Here is a 25,888-nt window from a genome sequence, read left to right on the forward strand (position 1 = left end):
GGAGCATCGGAGGCTGAGGGGTGACCTTAGAGAACTTATATAAAATCATGAGGAACGTGGATAGGGCAAATAGATAGGGCCTTCTCTCTGGGGTGGGATAGTCCAGAACTAGAGGTCGGAGGTTTAGGATGGGGGGGGGGGGGGGGGGGGGGGGCGTGGAATTTAAGAGACCTAAGAGGCAACTTTTTCACACAGAGGATGGTGCATGCATGAATTGAGCTGCCAGAGGAAGTGGTGGAGGCTGGTACAATTACAATATTTAAGAGGTATCTGGGTGGGTATATGAATAGGAAGGGTTTAGAGCAATATGAGACTAGTTTAGGTTGGGATATCTGGTCAGCATCGATGAATTGGACCAAAAGATCTGTTTCTATGCTGTACATCTCTGAATCTAAGTGTTATTGAAACTGTGCAAGGTGTTGGTGAGACCACATCTGGAGTACTGTGAACAATTTTGGTCCCCTTATTTAAGGATAGAAGTCATTTCACTGGGGGCAGTTCGGAGAAGGTTCTCTCAGATAATGCCTGGGTCTTAAGGGGTTGTCTTATGAGCAAAGGCTAAACAGGATGGGACTCTATTCACCGGAGTTTAGAAGAATGAGAGGTGATCCCATTGAAATATAGAGGATTCTTATGGGGCTTGACAGGCTCACTGCTGAGAAGGTGTTTCCATTTCCCATCATGGGAGAGTCTGGGACCAGAGGGTGTAGTCTTAATAAAAGAACACCAGTTTAAGACTGAGATAAGGATGAATTTTTTTTCTTCTTATGCTGTGTCTTTGGAACTCCTTGCCACAGTCAGCTGTGGGGGTAGTGTTTCTCCGTATGTTTAAGGTTGAAATAGATACTTCATCAGTCAGGAAATCAAGGGTTATGTGGGGGGAGGGGGAGAGGGAGAGATAGAGACAAGTGTCGAATCAGCCGTGATCCTGTTGGCTGGCACAGCAGGCTTAAGGAAGCAAGCAGCCTACTCCTGTTCCTGTTTCTTGTGGTGACTCTCATTATGACCATGTTGATGCTATCCACTTACCTTGAAGTTTTCTGTGTTCTGTTCTTTAATAATAGTTTCTAACATTTTCCCTGCAACTGATGTTAAACAAACTGTTTCTATCTCCCTCCTGTTTTGAATGAAGTAGTTACATTTTCTTTCTTTCAATTTAAATGGGACTGTCTAGGAATCGAGGGAGCATTTGAAAATTAAAACAAATGCATCTGTCAGCTCGTTTGTCAGTTCTTTTCAGACCATCAGGAAAGGGACTTGTGAGCCACAGCTCCAACAATATATTTAGTACCACTTCCCAGTGATTGTGATGTTTGAGTTTCTCCCTCCTTACCATTTCCTGATTTTTAACTGCATTCATCCACTTTAATCCCATAACACTCATTACCCAGCAAATATCTATCGATCTAATTTTTGCCAAAGATGAGCAGTTTAGATGGATTGGCCATGCTAAGTTGCTGTGTAGTGAGCAGGGATGTGCAGGTGTGGTTAATTAGCCAACTGCCCCTCCGTCTGAAAGCTTCTTGGGGCAATGAGCTCAGATTTCCATTCTCCCCATCCCTTTGTGTAAAGATGTGCTTCCGAATCTCCTGATTCCACTGGTCAGAGCAATCCTGAGCACAAAGATGTTGTTGGCTGTTGTTCTTGGGGTCTCCTATATTGAGGCCTGGGACATCTCTGCAGGAGTTCATTAGAGTAGTGTTCTTGCCCAGCCACCTTTTAGCTTCATTGGTGACCTTTCTTTCATCACAAACTCTGATGTGGGGATGTTTGCATACTGGTCAGTAATTTTGACAACTCCTCAGTTACTCTTTACAACTTTACAAAGTTAGCATTTCATGAGAACTTCGTACAACTTTCAGTTCTCTTCCATGCTTCATGCTGCCTAAGTTGACCGTGTCAGTTTGTGTGTACAAGCCACTAGAAATGTTGAAAAGGTGAGGCCCCAGTACAGATTCCTTGATATTATTTCTACGGTGTTGATTTATGCAAGAAATCAGGTGCTGGGGTAAAAAAAGAGGATCCTGTGGTGCAGGTTTATAAAGAGTGGGTGTTGGAATGAGGAAGTGGAATTTAAGGAGAATGCTATGAAGATTGGGGTTTGAACATAGAACAGTAAAGTACAGGAACAGGCTTTTTTGGCCCACAATGTTGTGCCGAACATAATACCAAGTTAAAAGATTTCCCACTGGCTTTTTTGACTGAATACTTCACAATTTTAAAGCACCTTGTCGAATACGAAGGGCTTCTGGACATGAGATTCCATTCGAATGCGTGCAGCATTCATGATGCTCTGGAGGTTTCTGCCTCTTGCTCGTTGTCTCCTGTTAACTGAATGAATCTCCTGCAGACCCAGCTCTAACTTCCCTCAACTGCATGTGTATAATTTCAGTTGGAGCTTGTTCTAATTTTGCTTAATTCGTGGGGGCTTGGTTGTCCATTCCCAAGGGTTTTGGGTACAGAAGGAGGCCATTTAGTGCCCACTTGGAAAAGTACTTCTGATATCACCCTTTATTGGCTTTGCTTTGCTTGTATCACTCTGCCCCATCTTCTGGGCCGTATCGCCCTCTCTAAGAGGAAGCAGTCAGTGTGATCAGATCACAGGCCTTGACTGCACCAGCTGCCTTGTGAGCACTAGATGACAATTTATGATGAATTCAGCAGCTGTGAGACCTTGAATCTTACCGTTAGATTCTGTCTGGACTTTGCATGTGGTTGTGATGTTTGTTGGAGGGGGTCCCAGGGTTTGTCTCATCGACTCTCTGCCTATTCCATTGCAGATGTTGTGATCTCCACAGCCTGTCACCCAACAGAAAACATCATTGCGTCAGCAGCACTGGAGAATGACAAGACAATCAAACTTTGGAGGAGTGACTGTTAGAGAGCAACAGAGCTTCCCCTTGGAAAAATACATCCTGTCCCAGCCTCTCTGACATGGGGACAGGCTTCTCAAACTCCTGATGTCTGAGACTCTAGATTCTGTCTAAACTGGTGACGAGGGATTGCAGACCCAGTGGGAGCATTGGAACAAATCCAGTTTTTACTGCAGATTCATAACACTTAACAAATTATTGTACATTTAAAAAAAACATACACATGTGCACGCACAGCCTGCGCCTACACACAGATGTGCACACATACCTGTGTATACACACAACTAAAGTTTTTTTCTAGTGACCAAATCACTTGTGGTTTCCCCCATCTGGTTTCTTGTGAAAACTCATTTTTTAAAAGCAGGTTTAGTTGTTGGTAGAATGTTTTTGTAAACTTAACATTGACAGCTGCAAGTTTAAATTAGACAGTTAACCAGCTTGTCTTTTAAATCCTTTTATTTGTGTGACTCCTTGTCTTTTTTTCCCACACCCCTCCCCACCCTCCCCAACCCTCCCCAACCATTGCTCATTGTGGCCCCAGGTAACTGACCAGCTACTGACTGGTCACTGCCCTTGACTCCAGTGACTTTTCTTAATTTGCCACGGGATTCTGGTTTGGCACCCCCCCCCCCTGCCCAGCCACCGGTCACGTGTGTAATATAGGAAGATTGAGCCTGGTAGACCTGTCCTCAGTACTGTTGTGCCCAGATCTCTCCCAGCAGTATTCAGCTCTTGTAGCATCAGTAACAGCACTGGTGACTATGGTCTTCCTGAGAACAGTCTCAGGACTCAGTGCTACTATTGAGGCTCCTGACGATCTATCAGTTGCTTCTAAATGAAACTGAATTTTTGTGCAAAAGGCATCTGGGATAAATCTTCGCCCACACTGGATCATATTTGCAGACAGCTCAGTCTGTGGATAATGTCGTGCTGTACGTGCATCAAACCCACCAAAGGGGATGCTTCTGATTGTCCCAGCTCTGTCACTTGATCATTAATCCTTATGATGTCAAACTCTGGTCATTGTGATTGGTTTCCATAGACTTTGTACTGTCAGCAAGGGTCATACCCATGATGTGGTTACTCTGCTCCAGACCCCAGTTTCAAATTTTGAGAATAACTGCAATCTAATCTCCATAGCAAGCCTACAAATTCACCCTGTTGTTACTGCTCTGCAAGGGCATATTGTTCACCTTTTTAACTCACTTCCGGACATTGTAATCCATGCCCATGCATGGTTCAGGGTCAGCAGTTCTGTATATGTGGGACAGGGGAACATAGCGTCACCAGTCCACTCCCTGCTTTGTTGGCAAGTGCAGGTAAGTTGTGCCGACAATGAGTGGAAAACGTGGAGCTGGCTAAGGCACCTGGCAACACTTTTACTTCCCAGGAAAGGACCCTTTGAAATGAGCTGACGTCACCGAGCACAAATGCAAGAAGGATTTCCTATTTAAACTAGCTGAGCGACGGGGCCAGGTTCATTGCAGCTTCTGAATTGAAGTTCATGGGCAGGAAGACATGGGGATATTGAAGGCTTGGTTGGAAATGGGTGCTGAAATGTTTTCCCCCAAACCTTGCCCAGTGATCTCCAGTGCTGACAGCTTTTCCTGGGCATGCTTTGTACAGGGCCTTGTGACTGTGTGGAGCCAATATCTTTTAAAACGTCAGTTTGTTTGAGTTACTGACTGTCCTGTGTAATCCACAGACACAGGAAATCACTTCTTCCCAGTACTTGTGAATAGCCCAATAATTGTGATGATCTCTCGTGGGTGTCGAGACTTTCAGCCTGTCTGAGATTTGGATGTAATTTTACCCTCTATTTCCAGCCAATACAAGAGGTTTGATCATAAGAAAAATGTGTTGTTTTTAATTGCTGGCAAATCATCTGATAGCAGGTTTCAGCCTGATATCAATTTCTCTGAAACACACAGGACATTACTGCCGAGTGAACCTGAAGCAGGCACTTAGTGACTGCCCACCCACTGGCTCACTGCATGACACTGGAGTAAAGGCTTGATGAAGCCATGCTTACTTTTCTTCACAGACACATGGCTAGGCAGGGAAAAGAGGGATATGGACTCTGCGCAGGCAAACATTTTTTTATTTTTTAAAAGGTATCATTTGTTGGCACATGTTTGGTGGGCTGAAGGGCCTCTTCCTGTGCTGTGTCTGCCTTCCACAGTCGTCTTCTCTCACTGGGGTCCGGCTCCCACACACACTGACTCTCACTGGGGTACAGCTCCCACACACACTGACTCTCACTGGGGTACGGCCCCCACACACACTGACTCTCATTGGGGTACGGCTCCCACACACACTGACTCTCACTGGGGTACGGCCCCCACACACACTGACTCTCATTGGGGTACGGCTCCCACACACACTGACTCTCACTGGGGTACAGTCCCACACACACTGACTCTCATTGGGGTACGGCCCCCACACACACTGACTCTCACTGGGGTACAGCTCCCACACACACTGACTCTCACTGGGGTATGGCTCCCACACACACTGACTCTCACTGGGGTACGGCCCCCACACACACTGACTCTCACTGGGGTACAGCTCCCACACACTGACTCTCACTGGGGTACAGTCCCACACACACTGACTCTCATTGGGGTACGGCTCCCACACACACTGACTCGCACTGGGGTACGGCTCCTACATGCACTGAGTCATATAGTTGTACGGCACAGAAACAGCCGCTTCAGTCCAACTCGTCTGTGCCAACCACATTTCCCAAGCTAAACTAGTCACACTTGCCTGCGTTATGCTTATGTCCCTCTAAACCTTTACTACTCCTGTCCAAATGTTTTTTTAAATGTGATTATATCTGCGTCTACCAATTCCTCTGGCAGTTCATTCCACAGATGAACCACTCTGTGTGGAAAATGTTACCCCTTGGGTCCCTTTTAAATCTTTCTCCTCTGACCTTAAAAATATGCCCCCCCCCCAGTTTTGAAATTCCCTAACTTAGGGAAAGACCTTTGCGCTTGACTTTATCTATGCCCCTCATGATTTTATTATCCTCCAGTGAAAAACATCTCAGCCTATCCAGGGTGTGGCTGCCACCCACACACACACATTCACTAATCTGGAATTACAGTTGCATCTGAGTTCTCTTGTGCACCTAAACCCAGTGTAAATGCTGCTAGGAATGCTTGGTTTCAGGCCTCATTGCAGCCTTGGTGGAAATATGGTTACAATCTAAACTGAGGTGCGAGTGACTGCCTGTGTTCTCTCTCAAAGGCAGAATATGATTTGGGTGTGGCATCAAGGTGGTCTAGCAAAACCTGAGTCAGCAGGAATTGGCAAATCTGTCTGTTGGTTGGAGTCATACCATTGGAAGATGGTTGTGGTTGTTGGTCAGTCACCTCAGCTCCAGCGTATCTCTGCAAGAGTTCCTTAGGGTAATTTCTTCAGTCCAACCATCTTCAGTTGCTTAATCAATGACTTTTTCTCTCCATCATAAGGTCAGAAATAGGGATGTTCATGGATACTTGTCCATTCGTGACTCCTCATACTAAAGCAGCCTATGTTCAAAGGTAGCAAAATCTAGACAGAATCCAGGTTTAGACTGATGGTACTAGACAAGTGGGAGGCAGTAATCATCCCCAATAAGAGACCACCTCTTATGATTCATTAATGTTGCCATCTCCAATACCTCCCCAATAAAAATCATGGAACTGGAATTTAACTGGACTAAATACGTAAATGCCACAATGGAGTAAATTAATAACCATGATTTCTGTAACATGTCACATGCCCCTACTTCCTCAAAGCCTGTACATTCTTGCAAGGTACTGCTCAAGACGGTAATAGAATACTTTCCGTTTGCTTTGATATTCAGCACCAAACTCCAGCAAGTTCAACATCGCTCAGCACATAGCAGCCACCTGATCCATCCCTTTCCACCAAACTGACTATTCAGTTCCTCTGCCTCTGGCATGCAGTGCCTGAAATGTGCTTTATTGTTCATTAATGAGTGTTACTGGCTGAGCCAGCATTTCTACCCTGTGCTCCCCCAAAAAATGCCCCAGAAATGTGGTGATGAGCTGCCTTCCTGAACTGCAATAGTTTGTGTTGTAGGTCGACCCACAATACTCTATGGGAGAGAATTCCAAGATGTTAGCTCATTAACACTGAAGGAATTGTGTATTTCCAAATCAGGAGGACTGTTATTCCCAAGTATCTGTTCTTCTCATTGGTGAAGGTTGTGGGTCTTCTCTGCCTGATTGTGTCTGGTAGTGATGGTCATCACAGTTGATTTCTGGGTTTCTGTTTCTGTTATTTATTTCTGCAGTTTCTATTTTTGGTTGGTGTATGATAAAGGAAGTGAGACTGAGTAAGGCCTCAGCTTTTCATTCACTGGTTCACACCGTCTGTTGCTGTCGTCATTTTAAGGAACGTTTTCTGGCAGGGAGACTGAGTTCCTGAGAGTTGAGTTTGGATTTTGGGAATGATGGGGTGTCTGGGTATCTGTCAGGCTGGTGCCTACCCTCTCCATGTTCTCTGCTGCCTTGTGCTTACCTATCTCCTGAACCAACTGGACCGCTATCTCCTGGCCATTGTAATCCAGCCCCTAGCCCAGGACATTCAGTTTGGAGAAAAGAGTTGTCTCCCTAGGGAGAACGATGAGCAGATTGGGGAACAATGCCATAATGCCAGTTCTCAGGACAGGTGAGTACCATGGGTGAACCCCTGAGAGGGGGACAGACATTTGGAAATGCAGAGGACAGGTACCAATTGGTCTGTGTGTACTTATAATCAGAACTAGAGAGCTCTGGCTTGTTGGAAGGGAGATGTAGATAACAGCATTGGACATATTGGAGAGTTTGGAGGAGGGAGTGTGGGACTGGAGGTGACAGGAGGTGTGGATAAGGTTTGAGCAGCACAGGATGGAGAGACAGTAAGAGTTGTTTTCAGCGACAGGGCAGAGCTGGGAGTGAATCACAAGAGCAGTCAGTGTGGGTTAAATCTCTGGGCTACAGTCACAAAGTTCGCAGCAGACATTTGGAGCAGATGAGTAGCCAGAATAAGGAAGATGCTGTTTACTTCAGCAAAATGGAAAGAGTGGGGCTTTTCACTCACTCAAGCAGGAACTGAAAATAGCCAAATGATTTTGAGTCTGGGCTGTTCTTTCTGCCAGTGTGTGTGACTCTGTGTTCAGTGGGGTTTTTATATTCATTCACGAAAGTGAATGTTGCTGGTCAGGCCAGCATTTATTGCCCATCTTTTTTTGTCCTGGAAAAGGTGGTGGTGAGCTTCCTTGAACCGCTGCAGTTGTTAGGGTGTCAGGGCACTGCTGTTCAGGAAGGAGTTCCTGGATAGTGTCCCTTATTCCCCTTTTTATTATTCATGTGTGACTTCCCACATTGAGTGTGTAGTATGTTTAGATGGAACTGGACATTATACAAGGGAGGATGACCAATTGTACATGAGCTTCCCAGCTTACAGACTAAGTTAATTGTGACCCAGTGACAGTGAAGGATTGGCGATATATTTCCAAGTCAATTTGGTGAGTGGCTTGGAGGGATTAGTGTTCCCATCTATCTGCTGTCTTTGTCCTTCTGAATGAAAGTGGTTGTGGGTTTGGAAGGTATTGTCTAAGGGTCTTTGGTGAAGTTCTGCAGTATATCATCTCGATGGAGCACACTGCTGGTAATGAATGTCAGTGATGGAGAGAGTGGATATTTGTGGATGTGATACCATGAAGTGGGCTGCTTTATCCTGGATGGTGTGGAGCTGCTTGTGTGTTGTTGGAGCTGGCAAGTGGGGAGTATTCCATCCACCTCCTGCCTTGTGCCTTGTAGATGGTAGAGGTTTTGGGGAGTCAGGAAGTGAGTTACTAACTGCAGTGTTCCAAGCCTCTGACCTGCTCTTGTAGCCACTGTGTTTATGTGATGAGTCCAGTAACCCCCAATGATGGTGCTGCTATTGAATGGCAAAGAGCAATGGCTAGATTGTCTCTTATGCTATACAGGCAAAAATCATTTATAATAAGTATTATCTTCCACTTGTCAGCCCAAACCTAGATATTTGTCCAGATCTTGTTGCATTTGAAAGTGGACTACTTCAGTATCTGAGGAGTTGCGAATGGTGCTGAGCACTGTGCAATCATTGGTGAACATTCCCACTTCTGACCTTATGATGGAGGGAAGGTCATTGATGAAGCAGCTGAAGATGATTGAGCCTTGGACACTACCCTGAGGAATTCCTGAACTCTTGCAGAGTTGTCTTGGAGCTGAGATGACTGACCTCCAGTTACTACAAACTGCAGTTCTGGTCTCCACACTATAGAAAGGATGTGATTTCACTGAAGGGAATGCAGAGGAAAGTCCCCAGGAGGATACCTGGGATAGAGCAGTTTAGCTAGGGTGGATAAGAATGGGTTGTTATCTTTGGAGCAGAGAGAAGGTTTGGGGGTGGTGGGGGCGGGGAACCTGATTGAGGTGTGTAAGATTATGAGGGATTTGGACATGGTGGATAGAAAGCAGCTGTTCCCCTTCGTTTAAGGGTCCATAACAAGGGGGCATAATTGTAAAATGGATGGCAGGATGACATAGCCTTAGACTAAAAGGAAGAAAAATAAGCACTACCGCACTTAGGTGGTAGTGTGGGGGTTAAATAAAGAAAAAAATAAATAAATAACCAGGAGATTCACAAAAAAGAAAAAAAAAAGAAACTAAAAGGAAGACCTTTTGGAATGGAGATAAGGAGAAACCTCTTCAGCCAGAGAGTGGTGAATCAATGGAATTTGTTGCCACAGAAGGCTGTGGAGGCCAGATCACTGAGTATTTTCAAGATAGAGATAGATAGATTCCTGGGTATCAGGAGGACAAAGGGATTTAGAAACTGATCAGCCATGATTGAATGGTGGAGCAAACTTGATGGGCTGAATGGCCTAATTTCTGCTCCTGGGTCTTATGTTTAGAGGGAATCTAAGGGATTCTTTTTACCAGAGGGTTGTAGAGGTCTGGAATACATTGCCTGGGAGGGTAGTTGAGGCTGGAAACCTCACAACCGTTATAAAGTACTTGGATAAGCACTTGAAATGTCGTAACATTCAAGGCTGTGAGCCAACTGCTGGAAAGAACAATTAGTGTAGATAGGTCAATGTGGACATGATGGGCTGAAGGCCCTATTCTATACTGTATAACTAACTCTATAATTCTTGAAAGTTCCTGAGATTTGAGGACAGTCCCCAGACATTGGAAAGCAGCAACTAAAACTTTGTCATGCAAGAAATGAAAGAGAAAAAACAGGGAACTTGAGGTCAGTTTATTTGACATCAGGAGCAGCAATAAACATTCGCACCTGTTATTAGGGATGTGGTAGCCAGCAATAGAGAAGTCACTCGTGATGAGGCAGAATGGACATGTCTTTCTGAACAGAACTCTGCACAAAGGTCATGTGGGCTGGTTTCAGGACTTGTAGGTGATTTACAAAATCTTACATCATTCCTGAACTGGCTCTTTGAAAATATTGCTGGAAATGTGTTGCTGGAAAAGCGCAGCAGGTCAGGCAGCATCCAGGGAACAGGAGAATCGACGTTTCGGGCATAAGCCCTTCTTCAGGAAGGCTTATGCCCAAAACGTCGATTCTCCTGTTCCCTGGATGCTGCCTGACCTGCTGCGCTTTTCCAGCAACACATTTCCAGCTCTGATCTCCAGCATCTGCAGACCTCACTTTCTCCTCTTTGAAAATATTATCCTAGAAGACCCTGGTCTTTATCCACAATCCTCTAAACTCTTCCTTCCATATATTTAGTCAATTTCTTTTAAAGTAGAACATTCCAGATCGTAACAAATCACTGCAATAAATAAAATATAAAATGATCAAAATGACATGGCTGAATTATTTAATACATGATGAGGTATTCCGATCTCTCTCTCCTGTGTAGTCCCTTCTGGGGATGCTCTGTATGAGTCAGCTAGCTCCGAGCATCACCCTGAGCTGATTCTAGTAAAACACTTCAGAAATTCTGGGCAGATTTAGAGTTGAGTGGACCATGAGGCTGACCATTTTTAATGTGGGTAAATACATAGTGCTGGCTCTGGGGACCTTAGTCTGTTTTCAGTAACAAACCAATTTGAATGATATAAAGTGTTAGACCTGGGTTTAGTTACTGCTTTGGCAGTACTGTATAGAACAGTACTATCCATTCCATAAGCAGTCTGATCCCTTTATACAGAAGGGTAACCATTGCTATCCCATGTGTAATAATGAGTTAACATCTAGGTCGATATATGATATTGGATCAGGAATAGACCATTCGGCCACTCATGTATGATTCACCATTCAGTTAAATTTTTAATAAAACTCTAATTCCTACGTGGACTCCGGTAAGGTACCAGAAGACTATTAATGTGGTTCCAATTTGGAAGGCCAGTGAGTCTCCCATTAGTGCTAGAGAAGCTACTGAAGAAAATTCTGAATGAAATAATAAATCTCCACTTGATCAGAGGAAGGTAATGTCTAAAAAATCTAATTGTCACCTCCTCAAAATTTAATGTGTTTAGATGAGGGTTATGCAGTTGATGTGGTTTATGTAGATTTCAGCAAGGTCCTGCATTGGAAGCCAATAAAGTAAAAGCAAAAGCAAATGGAATCCAGGGTAACTTGGCAAGTTGGATGCAAAATTGGCCATGTGACATGAGATTGAGGTTGGTGGTAGAAGGCTGTATATGTGACTGGAGACTGGCGTGCACTCGTGTACCAGACGCATCAGTGCTGAGTCCCCTATTGTTTGTGATATAAATTAATGATATCGAAGAAAATGTGAAGGGGATGATACGTTTGCAGATAACATGATGATTGGCCAGGTGGGGGTTGATATTGAATAGAAAGGTTACAGGAGGATATAAAAAATTGGGCAGATGGAATCTAATGGTGATAAATGTGAGGACGCACTTTGACAGAAGGAACAAGACAAGGGAGTGCTTAATGAATGGCAGGACATGGGAGACTCTGAGGAACAGAGGATCCTGGAAAGCTTATCCACAAATTCCTGAATGTGGCAGGACAGATTAACATGGTAGTTAGGGAGCCACATGGCATAGATTATAAGAGCAGGAAGGTTACGCTGAAGCTGTACAGGACTTTGGTGAGGTTCCCAGCTGGAGCACTGTGTGCAGGTCTGGTCACCACACAACAGGAAGGATATGACTGCACTGGAGACGGTGCAAAGGAGGATCACCAGGATATTGCCTGGGATGACGCATTTCAGCGATGAACAGAGGCTGGCTAAGCTCAGATGGTTTTCTTTAGAGTGGAGAAGTTTGAAGGGGGAATCTGATTGAAGTGTTTAAGATAACGAGGGGCATAGACTGGGTTGAAAGAAATCAGCTGTTCCCTTAGTTGAAGGATCAAGAACAAAGGAGTATAATTTTAAAATGAAAGGCAGGATGTTTAGAGAGAATTTAAGGATTTATTTTCAGCCAGTCAGTGATGGGAAATTGGATTGCATTGGGAGGATAGTTGAGACAGGGAACCTCATCACCTTTAAAAAGTATTTGGAAGGGCCCCTGAAATATCATAACATTGAAGTTCAAAGTTTGGGAGAAGATTTGTAGCTCGGGTGCTCGTTATTGTGGTTCTGTTCGCTGAGCTGGAAATTTTTGTTGCAAACGTTTCGTCCCCTGTCTAGGTGACATCCTCAGTACTTGGGAGCCTCCTTTGAAGCGCTTCTGTGGTGTTTCCTCCAGCATATAGTGGCCTGTCCCTGCCGCTTCCGGTTGTCAGTTTCAGCTGTCTGCTGTAGTGGCCGGTATATTGGGTCCAGGTCGATGTGTTTGTTGATGGAGTTTGTGGATGAGTGCCATGCTTCTAGGAATTCCCTGGCTGTTCTTTGTTTGGCTTGCCCTATAATGGTAGTGTTGTCCCAGTCGAATTCATGTTGCTTGTCGTCTGCGTGTGTGGCTACTAAGGATAGCTGGTCGTGTCGTTTCGTGGCTAGTTGGTGTTCATGGATGCGGATCGTTAGCTGTCTTCCTGTTTGTCCTATATAGTGTTTTCGTGACAACGGAAAGAGGACATGCCGCAACCCAAAGGACTAGCCACACTACCATACATCAGGAGCATTTCTGAACTGACAGCCAGACTACTGCAACCACTAGGACTTATAACAGCACACAAACCAACAGCCACACTCAGACAACAACTCACCAGAACGAAGGACCCGAAACCCAGCATGAGCAAAACCAATGTAGTGTACAAAATCCCATGCAAGGACTGTACAAAACACTACATAGGACAAACAGGAAGACAGCTAACGATCCGCATCCATGAACACCAACTAGCCACGAAACGACATAACCAGCTATCCTTAGCCACACACGCTTGGCACTCATCCACAAACTCCCATCAACAAACACATCGACCTGGACCCAATATACCGGCCACTACAGCGGACAGCTGAAACTGACAACCGGAAGCGGCAGGGACAGGCCACTATAAATGCTGGAGGAAACACCACAGAAGCGCTTCACAGGAGGCTCCCAAGCACTGAGGATGTCACCTAGACAGGGGACGAAACGTTTGCAACAAACATTTCCAGCTCGGCGAACAGAACCACAGCATAACATTGAAGGCTTTGGGCCAAATGCTGTAAAGTGCATCTCGTATTGATAGATTGGCACAGATTCGATGGGCCAAAAAACATCTTCTATACTCTATGACTCTATGATTTTATGACTCTAATTCATGGATGATATGAGGTCACAGTTTAAGGCTATGCGATAGGTTACTTCAGACTGAGTGAGGAGAAATGTCTTCACCCAGACAGTAGTGAACCCGTGGAATCCACTACAACAGAAATTTATTGAGACCAAAACATTGAACATTTTCAAGAAGGAGTTAGACATTATGCTTAGGACTAAAGGGGTCCAAGGATATAGGGAGAAGGTGCGAACAGGATAATGAATCGGATAATCAGCCATGATCATATTAAATGGCTAATATTTTATGATAATATGATCATATTAGAGCTGGCTTGAAAGGCCCAGTTGCCTACTCCTGCTCCTATTTTCTATGCTTTATGCTTACAATTTAAAGCAAGTCACCCGTCACTCTTTCCAGTGAGAACAAGCCCAGTCTGTCAAACCTTTCTTCATAAGACAACCCACTCATTCCAGGTATTAATCCAATAAATCTCTTCTGAACACCCTCCGATCCATTCCCATCCTTCATTAAGTAAGGAGAACAAAACTGCATGCAATATTTGAGATGTGCTCTCAGTAATGCCCTGTATAACACAAGTCTTTACTTTTTTTTTAATGTTCAATTCCCGTTGTGATAAAGGACAGCATCCCAATAACCTTTTGAATTACTTATTGTACCTGATACTATCATTTTGTGACTCATGCAGTGGAACACCTAGACGTCCCCCACACCTCAGAATTCTGCCCTTATTCTCTGTTTATTTGACTAATCTGTTGCTTTTTCACTCTTGGTATCTAAATGAACAAATTCCCATTTTCCCACAGGTTCCCTTCTGTCAGATTTTGCACATACATGCAACCTTTCCATATCCACTGCATCTTCCTTATCCTCTCTTTGCAACACAATTTTCAATCTGTTTTTGCGTCACATGGAACTATGAATTAACACAACCCAGGGTGCGACTACAGGACCTCCACTCTCCAAGTCACCTGAGCTGAATATTTACCTGTGCTTTGCTTAATTTCTTCCAGATATTGCATTAGTGTATTTGTGTGTGAGAGAGAGAGAGTGTTTGAGTGTGAGAGTGTATGTGTGTGTCCTTTTTGGTAATCTCCATGTTCAGAACTGGGGATAGTAATGAATAGCAGATTATCCTTTCCCCAATATTGATTCCTTCACTGACTGTGTTTAATACCATTGGATGGGGGGATGCCAGGTGCGGAGAGTTGGTGGGTGATAACACTGGGGTGCTCCCAGAAGTCCCTCTGTCCTCAGTCTGATTATTTTCTCCATTACCGTGCTCTTGCAAATATTGAAAACACTATCTCCTTCCCTTTGATTCCCTTTTATTTTATCCTTTGTCTGTGTTGTGATCAGATTCGATGTATTTATTTAATTAACCTAGCATTATATTGCTGTCTAGTCCAGTTAGCACTTTCATGGGTATTTAACGATTCACTTCTTACTTAGGCAATCTCAGTATGAAAAGCTGTATAAAATCTTCTAGTAGGAGTTGTTAGGTTATTTACATGTGTCTTTGGTATTGATTTCCTGAGGGTTTGTTCAGGGGAATGGAACAGCCTGACCAGTAGCAGCTGTAATTCAGTGTGTGGTTAATTCAGGAAGCACAGAATTCTCCTTTTGGACCATTAACAAGAATGGAATCAAACACTGCTCTCAAGCTATAACATTAGAAGAGGTTTTCAACTTGAAAACTCAAATGGGATTGCAGTGTATATTTGAGCTGTAGAAGTTGATGTTGCTTTTGGAGCACTGAGATTGTTACAAAATTCAGACAGAGTGACACCAGGAGTTAAGGAACGACGCCGCCTGACAACGGCCTTCAGATTGGTCGAGTCTCAGTTTTCTACAGACTCATGACATCAGTGAGGCTGGAAGCATCTCTCCAAGAGACAAAAAAAAGCAAGAAGCTTGAAAGAAAGAATTGTAAGAAAATAAATCTTTGCCGATCTGATCAGCTGTTGAACAGTCATTGCTCTGCAGACTGCAGTGTGTCAGAAGAACAGCCTAAGAAAGAGATCTCCACCTTGTGATCTGGACTTCTGATCAATTTGTTTTCTTTGTTTGTACTTTTCAATCCATAATATTTGTTAGAAAAATGGTCTTTTGTCTGTTTTATTCCGAGTGAGTGCGTGTGTGTGCATATGGGGTTTTAAAGGGATAGAGTTTAAGTTACGCAGTAGTAGATAAATAATCCTTTTTCTCTACCATTTGTTAAAGAATAAGTTTGTTAGTAAGTAGAAGAGCTTTTAATGATGAAATCTGGGGTGAATTGCTTTTGTCCTGAAGAGCAGTCAGTCAGGAAACTCGACCTGATGATTTAATTGAGTTGTTACACATTTGTGGAATAGTGGGATTCAATAATGGATGCATTCTTCCTGTAAAGTCTGGAAAAAGCCATACAACCAGAGCAGCAGAAGTAGGCCATTCAGTCCATGAGACTGCTCTGCCATTCCATGAAATCGTGGCTGATCTGATAACCCTATTCTCCACTTCACTAACTTTCCCCATAACTCTTAATTCCCTTACAAATTAAAACATCTGTCAGCCTTGCATATACCTCATGCCCCAGCTGAGACAGCCTTCCATGGTAAACAATTCCACTGATTCACTGCCCTCTGAGAGGAAAGACATTTCCTCCTCATCTCTGTCTTAAATGGCAACCCCTTATTCTGAGACTTGAGCCCTCTGGTCCTAGACTCTCCCACAAGGGAAAACAATCTCTCCACATCTGCCTTGTCAGGTCCTCGGCAAATCCTATATGTTTTAAGATCACCTCTCAGTCTTCTAAAGTCCAATGAGTACAGGCCCAGTCTACTCAATCTCTCCTCATAAGGCACTCCCTCCATAATTGTGATGATCTTTCCTAGGATAAGGAGACCAAAACTGTTCCAACTGTGGTCTGACAAGCAAAACCTCCCTACTTTTGTAAACCATTCACTTTTAAATAAAGGAGAAAGTGAGGTCTGCAGATGCTGGAGATCAGAGCTGGAAATGTGTTGCTGGAAAAGCGCAGCAGGTCAGACAGCATCCAAGGAGCAGGAGAATCGACGTTTCGAGCATAAGCCCTTCTTTAGGATTCCTGAAGAAGGGCTTATGCCCGAAACGTCGATTCTCCTGCTCCTTGGATGCTGCCTGACCTGCTGCGCTTTTCCAGCAACACATTTTCAACTTTTAAATAAAGGCCAACATTTCATTTGCCTTCCCAATTTGCCTTCCCACTCACCCACTGAAGGTGAGTGCCAGCTTGTTACAAAGAACAGAAAACATTACAGCACAGGAACAGGCCCTTCAGCCCTCCAAGCCTGCGCCGATCCAGATCCTCTATCTAAATCTGCTGTCTATTTTCTTAGGATCCGTATCCCTTTGCTCCCTGCCCACTCGTGTATCTGTCTAGATGCATCTTAAATGACGCTATCATTTCCCATGCCTACCATTTCCACTGGCAACACGTGCCAGGCACCCACCACCCTCTGGGTAAAGAATTTCCACGTATATCTCCCCTTTCACTCTGAACTCGTGACCCCTAGTAATTGAGTCTTCCACTCTAGGAAAAAGCATCTTGCTATTCACCCTGACTACACCTCTCATGATTTTGTCGACCTCAATCAGGTCCCCCTTCAATCTCCGTCTTTCTAATGAAGATAACCTTAATCTACTCAACTTCTCTTCATAGTAGCGCCCTCCATACCAGGCAACATCCTGATGAACCATCTCTGCACCCTCTCCAAAGCACCCACATCTTTTTGGTAATGTGGCAACCAGAACTGTATGCAGTATTCCAAAGTAACTTACACTAAAACTACATAAAAGTTGTGCTAACTTTTTGTAGCCCCTTGAAAATTTCATAATGTTTGGAATGCTATTAGTGCTTTCTGCTGTGAAGATTGATGTAAATTATTAATTCAACTCCTCTGCCATTTCCTGGTTCTCCATTATTATTTTCCCACGCCAAAGTCTCTAAAAGAGGCTTATGTTCCCTTTGGCCTCTATTTTCCATTTTTATATATTTAAAGAAGCTCTTGCTATTCATCTAGATATTACTTGCAAGTTTACCTGCATAAGTTATCTTCTTTCTGCTCTTTTTAGTCATCTTTTCTTTGTTTTAAAACTTTCCTCTTCTGGCTTACCACTAATCCTTGCCACATTTTATGTTTCTTTTAATTCAATTTGATACAATCCTTAACGTCCCTAGTTAACCATGATTTGTTATTCCCTTCCTAGAGTCCTTTTTCCTCACTGGGATATATCTTTGTTGTGAATCATGAACTATTTTCTTAAATGCCTGCCATTTTTCCTCAACCATCTTTGATACTAAGCTCTTTTCCCAGTCCACTCCAGCCAATTCTGCCCTCATTTCTTTGTAATTATCCAGATTTCAGTTTAATACATTTGATTCTGACCCAAGTTTGTCACTTTCAAACTAAATGCTAAATTCTACCCTGTTATGGTGACTGTTTCCAAGCGGATTTTTTATTCTACATTATTTATTAAACAAGCCTCATTATACATCACCAGATCCAAAACAGCTCAATCTCTGGTTGGATCCATGGCATCCTGAATACACTCTATCAATTTGTCCTCATGGCTATTTCTGTCAAACCAGCTATCCCAACCTAGATGAAGATTAAAGTCATTCATGATAATGTACTGCCTTTGTTACATATCATCATTAACTCCTGATTTATTCTTTGCTCCACCCAACAGTTACTGTTTGGGGGTGGGTGGGGGGAGGGGGCTATAGACTACCCCTCCAGAAGAGTTGCACTGACAACCAATTTGGGATTGGCAGTCAGAGCTGCAGTGTGGTACACTTGCGAGTGTTGGATGTGACATGTATGAGTGCACAGTGCATTATTCACAGCGGAAGGAAAGAACAAACACTGCACCTGGATCAACAGAATAATTGACATCCATTCACTAGTTCATTTCCCCCCTCCCCCATTACAAATCTGAGTCATTTTATTCAGTTTAAATTTTAAACAAAGCCTAGCAGTTAACTGTCAATCATCATTAACTGCTACATTTTCCTTTGTAATACCTCTATCAATTAGACTCCACTTCCCAACGAGTCAGCACTCTCATTTCAAACAGCATGAATGCTGGTTTTCCCCTTAAACTGGTATTTTTATGAATTGTCCAATGAGTGCAAGACGGAAATCTTTGATAAGTATTTTCTTTTTTAATGACACACAAGTCCTGTCATCACAAACTCTACATGGAGTAAGATTGTGTGTGTGAATGGTATACGACTGATTTGTTGCTATGCTTAATGACCTGTTTGTGAGTTCAGGTAACAGTTACAGAGCGTTGCTGGTTCTGGAAAAGAAAGAACTTTGTTTGAAATTTATGAAACAGAATCGTTAAGAGAGGCAGTGAATTCTGAAAGTTTTGTTTTTTCCATAATCTGAACTCCCATTGATTCCTAGCTGCCTGTCTCTCCTGAATAAAAACAAGACACAATATTGTCAGTGGACCTTTGATGGATCTGGGTGGGAATACCAGGTGATGGCTGGTCCTGTCTTCATCTTCGTTTTCACCTTCACAGGTCAGTACCTCAATAAAACAAATCAAATTGGTCAGAATGGATGATTCTGTCAGTCTGGTGGGCAGCCCAGTCTATCCTCACCTTGTCCAGATTTCCTGTTTGTTGTCAATGAAAAGGAACCTCACTCTCCTCTTGGCATTAAGGTCAGGTTTGGATCATGCTATGATTTCACACCGTACACCAATTGGAAAGCCAAAGATTCTCCATTGGTTCAAATCTTCCTTTCAGCTCATGCTGCAATGTCTTTCTGCTCTCGTTCTGTGTTTTTACCCCAGGGATTTTCATTGGATTTGTGGCAGATTCTGTCAATCGGAAGAATTTCCTGTCTGCCAGCCTCTTCCTCTGGAGCCTCATGACGTTGCTGATGGGTTTTGCCAAGCATTATTGGCACCTGGTGATTCTGCGCTTTGGCCAAGGGATCAGGTGATGATTGTGCCCTCCACATTCTCATACCCTCACCGAGTGTGTCCCCCCATCCCTGCCCCATTACTGTGCCCATCCCCCATCCCTGCCCCATTACTGTGCCCATCCACCATCCCTGCCACATTACTCTGCCCCTCCCCCATCCCTCCCCATTACTCTGCCCCTCCCCCATCCCTGCACGGTGGCACAGTGGTTAGCACTACTGCCTCACAGTGCTAGAGACCCGGTTCAATTCCCGCCTCAGGCGACTGACTGTGTGGAGTTTGCACATTCTCCCCGTGTCTGCGTGGGTTTCCTCCGGGTGCTCCGGTTTCCTCCCACAGTCCAAAGATGTGCAGGTCAGGTGAATTGGCCATGCTAAATTGCCCGGAGTGTTAGGTAAGGGGTAAATGTAGGGGTATGGGTGGGTTGCGCTTCGGCGGGGCGGTGTGGACTTGTTGGGCCGAAGGGCCTGTTTCCACACTGTAAGTAATCTAATCTAATCTAATCTAATTACTCTGCCCCTCCCCCATCCCTGCCCCATTACGGTGCCCCTCCCTGCACCTTCTGCCCCTGCGATTCCTAGATGTAACTGAGTTGTCTGGAGAAGGGGCCTGTGGGGCGTAGTTGGCTCAAGTCACAGAGGGTTTACAGCTCAGAAAGAGGCCCTTTGGCCTATCATGTCCATACCATCCATTAAACATCTATCTATTCTAATTGCATTTTCCAGTACTTGGCCCACAGCCTTGCGTGCTCTCTTGGTTCAGGTGCTGTTCCCAAAACCTCTCACATATCTTGATGTTCCCTGCCTCTACCCCCCTTTCAAGCACTGAGTGCCAGATACCCACAAATCTCTGAGTGAAATAAATCTTCCTTAAATCAATGGGGTGGCACAGTGGCTAGCATTGCTGCCTCACAGCACCAGGGACCTGGGTTCAATTCCACCCTCAGGTAACTGTTTGTATGCAGTTTGCACATTCTCCCCGTATCTGTGTGGATTTCCTCTGGGTGTCAATAAAACCTATTGAATAGGTCCGGGTCTAACCTTAGGGTGTTGGAGAGACTGTGGAGGAGAGCGACTGTAGTCAATGTGCAGAGACTGGAGACTCTGCAATAGTCCACTGTGGAGCAAAGAATGTTAAAGAAAGATTTAATCAAATTGTTCAAAATCAGGGTGGTGTTTGATCGAGTGAAAATGTTTCCAAAGGCAGGAATTGGGAAATGAACTAGAGGCGGAGAATGTTTTTGACACAGTGAGTTGTGTTCTGGTGTGTGCTGCCTGAGAGGGCAGTGGGAGGAGGCACTTTGACAAAGGGGACCACTGGTTAAATGCTTGAAGGGGAAAGATTTACAGGAAAGATTTTACAGGCTAAAGGTGAATGAGACTGATTGGATGGATCTTTCAAAGAGCTGGCGCAGGGACAGTGGGCTGAATGGCCTCTTGTAGAGCGAGAAGATTCAGGAAGATTTTGGAGAATGATGTTTGATGTCCTGTTTCACAGTGAGGCTGGGTGCACGCCATTTGCTGTCAGTCTGATTATGGACTATTTCCCGAAGGAGTCCCGAGGATCGGCAATGGGTTTCTATAACTGGGGAATCTACGCTGGCTACAGTCTCTCATATGCTGTTGGCAACTATGTCACCGAAGCCAACATCCTGGGGCAGGTAAGCTTCGAATCTGATCTCACTGGCACTATCAGATCCAGTGTCTGTGGCTGGAGTATCTGCTGTTGAGGCTGAGAAAGGATTATGGTTAGGCCTCACCATTAAACACAGCCTAAGGTGAGTGGATCTCAGAGTACAGAAACGCAAAGGCACAGACCCCTAGACGAGTGACACAGCTGAAAATGTCTTTCACAACCAAGCTCCCACTCCTCCAAGGGAATGAACATGGGAACTAGGAGTAAGAGTAGGCCATTTGGCCCCTCAAGCCGATTTTGCCTTCAACTTGATCATTGCTGATCTCAGCACCATTTTATCATCATGGTATCCCCCAACATCTTGATCTTTAATATCCACAAAACAATATCCCAAAGAAATAAAATCATAGAAAGCAGAGAATGTCAAAGCTAAGAAAACAAATACTGCATCTTGATGTCTGAAACTGGGAATAATTTACAAAAAATCAAAAACCAAGTCAGGAAATCTATCAAAGAAAAAGAGAGATCCTATAAAGTGGCCAAGAGCACTGGGAAGTCAGAAGATTGGGAAGGCTACAAAAACAGAGGATAACAAAGAGAGAAATAAGGAAGGAGAGGATCAAATATGAAGGTAGGCTAGCCAGTAATATTAGAAATGATAGTAAAAGTTTCTTTCAATACATAAGAAACAAACGACAGGCAAAAGTAGACATTGGGCCACTTCAAACTGATACTGGAAGCCTAGTGATGGGAGATAAGGAAATAGCAGGAGAACTTAACAAGTACTTTGCGTCAGTCTTCACAGTGGAAGACATGAGTAATATCCCAAAAATTAAAGGGTGTCAGGGGGCTGAGAAGAGTATGGTTGCCATTTCAAAAGAGAAAGTGCTAGAAAAGCTAAAAGGTCTTAAAATTGATAAATCTCCTGGCCCTGATGGGTTACATCCTAGAGTTCTGAGGGAGGTGGCTGAGGAAATAGCAGAGGCGTTGGTTGAGATCTTTCAAAAGTCAGGGAAAGTCCCGGATGATTGGAAGATCGCTGTTGTAACCCCCTTGTTCAAGAAAGGATCAAGACAAAAGATGGAAAATTATAGGCCAATTAGCCTAACCTCGGTTGTTGGTAAAATTCTAGAATCCATCATTAAGGATGAGGTTTCTAAATTCTTGGAAGAGCAGGGTCGGATTAGAACAAATCAACATGGATTTAATAAGGGGAGGTCTTGCCTGACAAACTTGTTGGAATTCTTTGAAGAGGTGACAAGTAGGTTAGACCAGGGAAACCCAGTGGATGTGGTCTATCTAGACTTCCAAAAGGCCTTTGATAAGGTGCCACACGGGAGGCTGCTGAGCAAGGTGAGGGCCCATGGTGTTCGAGGTGAGCTGCTGGGATGGATTGAGGATTGGTTGTCTGACAGAAGGCAGAGAGTTGGGATAAAAGGTTCTTTTTCGGAATGGCAGCCGGTGACAAGCAGTGTCCCGCAGGGTTCCGTGTTGGGGCTGCAGCTGTTCACATTATATATTAATGATCTGGATGAAGGGACTGGGGGCATCCTAGCGAAGTTTGCCGAAAGTTAGGTGGACAGGCAGGTAGTACTGAGGAAGTGGGGAGGCTGCAGAAGGATCTAGACAGTTTGGAAGAGTGGTCCAGGAAATGGCTGATGGAATTCAATGTGAGCAAATGCGAGGTCTTGCACTTTGGAAAAAAGAATACAAGCATGGACTACTTTCTAAACGGTGAGAAAATTCATAAAGCCAAAGTACAAAGGGATCTGGGAGTGCTAGTTGAGGATTCTCTAAAGGTAAACATGCAGGTTGAGTCAGTGATTAAGAAAGCGAATGCAATGTTGTCATTTATCTCAAGAGGGTTGGAATATAAAAGCACCGTTGTGCTACTGAGACTTTATAAAGCTCTGGTTAGGCCCCATTTGGAGTACTGTGTCCAGTTTTGGTCCCCACACCTCAGGAAGGACATACTGGCACTGGAGCGTGTCCAGCAGAGATTCACACGGATGATCCCTGGAATGCTAGGTCTAACAAATGAGGAACGGCTGAGGATCCTGGGATTGTATTCATTGGAGTTTAGAAGATTAAGGGGAGATCTAATAGAAACTTACAAGATAATACATGGCTTGGAGAGGGTGGACACTAGGAAATTGTTTCCGTTAGGCGAGGAGACTAGGACCCGTGGACACAGCCTTAGAATTAGAGGGGGTAAATTCAGAACAGAAATGCGGAGACATTTCTTCAGCCAGAGAGTGGTGGGCCTGTGGAATTCATTGCCGCAGAGTGCAATGGAGGCTGGGACGCTAAATATCTTCAAGGCAGAGATTGATAAATTGTTTATGTCACAAGGAATTAAGGGCTACGGGGAGAATGCGGGTAAGTGGAGTTGAAATGCCCATCAGCCATGATTGAATGGCGGAGTGGACTCGATGGGCCGAATGGCCTTACTTCCGCTCCTATGTCTTATGGTGTTAATTTAAACTAATCCCACTGCTGTTCTCTGCACTGTCGGAAACTTGCTCATTACTCTCCATTGTTTATTTTAGAAACATACCAATCTAATTTGGAATTGACAGCTGCTGCATAATATAATATAACGACGGTTGATATATCGTCCTCTCAGGTGCATTTGCAAAAGTAACCGCCCGGTATTGGAATAATGGTTGGAGGGGGTGGGGGGTGAGGTGAGAGAAAGAGGAGACAAGCTCTGTGTAAAAGATCCCATTGATTCCAGGGAAAGCAGAGCATTTACCATTGTGTTCTTCCACAAATATTCATCCCTCAGCCAGCAACAAAGAAACAGGTGATCAAGTGACCATAAAATGTTTGTTTATGGGATCTTGCTGTGTCAAAATTGGCTGCCCACATTTCCTACATTGTAACAGTCACCACAGTTCAGAAGGAACTCCATTGGTTGTGAAGCACTTTAGGATCTTCTGTGATTGGGCAGTGGGTTCAGGGAGGAGTGACAGGATCGTAGCGATGTACAGCACAGAAACAGATCCTGGGCCAACTCCACGCTGACCAGATTTCCTAAATAAATCTAGTCCCATTTGCCTTAAGTCTCTCTAAACCCTTCCTATTCACATACCCATCCAGATGTCTTTTAAATGTAATTATACTCGTCTCCTCCTCTTCCTCTGGCAGGAGGTAGATGAGCTAAAGCTGCCATTGTTCACTCACTGTGACCCACTCTTGGCTTGATGTGGTGACCATGAGCCTGCAGTGATTGTAACAGGATCAGCCAGGTGGACCTTGTACAATACAAGTTCCTTGATTGGGGCTGTTAATCTGGTCCAATTATGGAGCCTTGGCTGACAGACAGGAACAGGAATGTCAGAGATTCTGTTCACTCTGAGGGAGCTGGATCAATGTAAACAAAGGGGGACCCGGTGTTGGGATACTGGCCTCTGTGGAGTCATTTCAAACCAAGTCCAACCTAACCACCATGAGAGAAGAGAAACTAACATAGGGCTAAATAAAGATTTAGCAAGAGAAATGTGTATTTTATGGGGACTTTCTGATAATGAAGAGGAACTTGCTGACATTTTGTTTTCCCTCAGGGTTGGAGATGGTCCTTTATTGTTGGTGCCATCCCAGGGTTTATTGTCAGTGTTATTGTGCTGCTGAGTGTTCGTGAATTACCGAAGGAGAAGGTAAACACTGAGGCGACACGCAGAGGCACCCTCAAAGTGATCATTGGACAGAAAATACTGCTGGGTCTGAGGCCATTCATCAGACCCTCCCTCCTGTTACTGTGTATCGCTGGGTCAGTCAGGAATGCAGGTAAATGAGTGACACAGAGAGAACAGTATTTAAATAACCCTTACACTGCCTTGTTCTAACAAGGAAACGTTTCAGCCTTGAGGGAAGTTAGAATGTTTCACAGAGCCTTGGGAATTTCAAGCACATCCAATCTAACCCTTTAATATCCCACCCAACCTAATCACACAATCCTCTCACTTCCTGCCCTGATTAATATCCCACCCAGTCGAATCCCACTCACGCCGCACTCCCTGCTCCCTTAAAGATCCCACCCAGGCTCATCCCACTCTCCCCCCTCACTCCCTGCTCCCTTTAATATCCCACCCAGTCTAATCCCGCTCTCCCCCCTCACTCCCTGCTCCCTTAAAGATCCCACCCAGACTCATCCCACTCTCCCCCCTCACTCCCCGCTCCCTTTAATATCACACCCAGTCTACTCCCATTCACTCCCCTCACTCTCTTCACCCTTTAATATCCCACCCAGTGTAATCCCACTCTCCTCCCCATTCCCTTTAATATCCCACCCAGTCTAATCCCACTCTCCCCCACACCCTTTAATATCCCACCCAGTCTAATCCCACTCTCCCCCACACCCTTTAATATCCCACCCAGTCTAATCCCACTCCCCATTCCCTTTAATATCCCACCCAGTCTAATCCCACTCTCCCCCACACCCTTTAATATCCCACCCAGTCTAATCCCACTCCCCGTTCCCTTTAATATCCCACCCAGTCTAATCTCACTCTCCCCCCTCACTCCCCACTCCCTTTAATATCCCACCCAGTCTAATCCCACTCTCCCCCCTCACTCCCCACTCCCTTTAATATCCCACCCAGTCTAATCCCACTCTCCCCCTCAGTCCCTGCTCACTTTAATATCCCACCAAATCTAATCTCACTCTCCCCCCTCACTCCCCACTCCCTTTAATATCCCACCCAGTCTAATCCCACTCTCCTCCCCATTCCCTT

The 25,888-nt window shown here is 44.5% G+C and overlaps 2 protein-coding genes across 5 annotated transcripts in view; both read left to right on the forward strand.

The window, feature by feature from the left end:
• Positions 1–4,729, forward strand: part of wdr5 (WD repeat domain 5) — a 64,461-nt gene extending 59,732 nt beyond the window's left edge. For all 3 annotated transcript variants that reach the window (XM_043687308.2, XM_043687307.2, XM_043687309.2), the window contains one exon: positions 2,781–4,729. In XM_043687308.2, coding sequence (XP_043543243.1) covers positions 2,781–2,881 — 101 coding nt within the window. In that variant the 3' untranslated portion in view covers positions 2,882–4,729. The remainder of the gene's footprint in view (positions 1–2,780) is intronic.
• Positions 4,730–5,590: 861 nt separating this feature from the next.
• Positions 5,591–25,888, forward strand: part of LOC122540137 (protein spinster-like) — a 32,116-nt gene continuing 11,818 nt past the window's right edge. The window contains exons 1-5 of one of the 2 annotated variants that reach the window (XM_087998131.1): positions 5,591–7,559; positions 18,992–19,110; positions 19,386–19,533; positions 21,015–21,177; positions 24,719–24,941. In XM_087998131.1, coding sequence (XP_087854257.1) covers positions 7,339–7,559; positions 18,992–19,110; positions 19,386–19,533; positions 21,015–21,177; positions 24,719–24,941 — 874 coding nt within the window. In that variant the 5' untranslated portion in view covers positions 5,591–7,338. The remainder of the gene's footprint in view (positions 7,560–18,991; positions 19,111–19,385; positions 19,534–21,014; positions 21,178–24,718; positions 24,942–25,888) is intronic. The other variant, XM_087998132.1, reaches the window with a different exon arrangement.

Source organism: Chiloscyllium plagiosum, unplaced genomic scaffold (genome assembly GCF_037043375.1).
Source record: "Chiloscyllium plagiosum isolate Xiang-an unplaced genomic scaffold, Cpla_swu_hap1 HiC_scaffold_21, whole genome shotgun sequence".
Lineage (NCBI taxonomy): Eukaryota > Metazoa > Chordata > Chondrichthyes > Orectolobiformes > Hemiscylliidae > Chiloscyllium > Chiloscyllium plagiosum.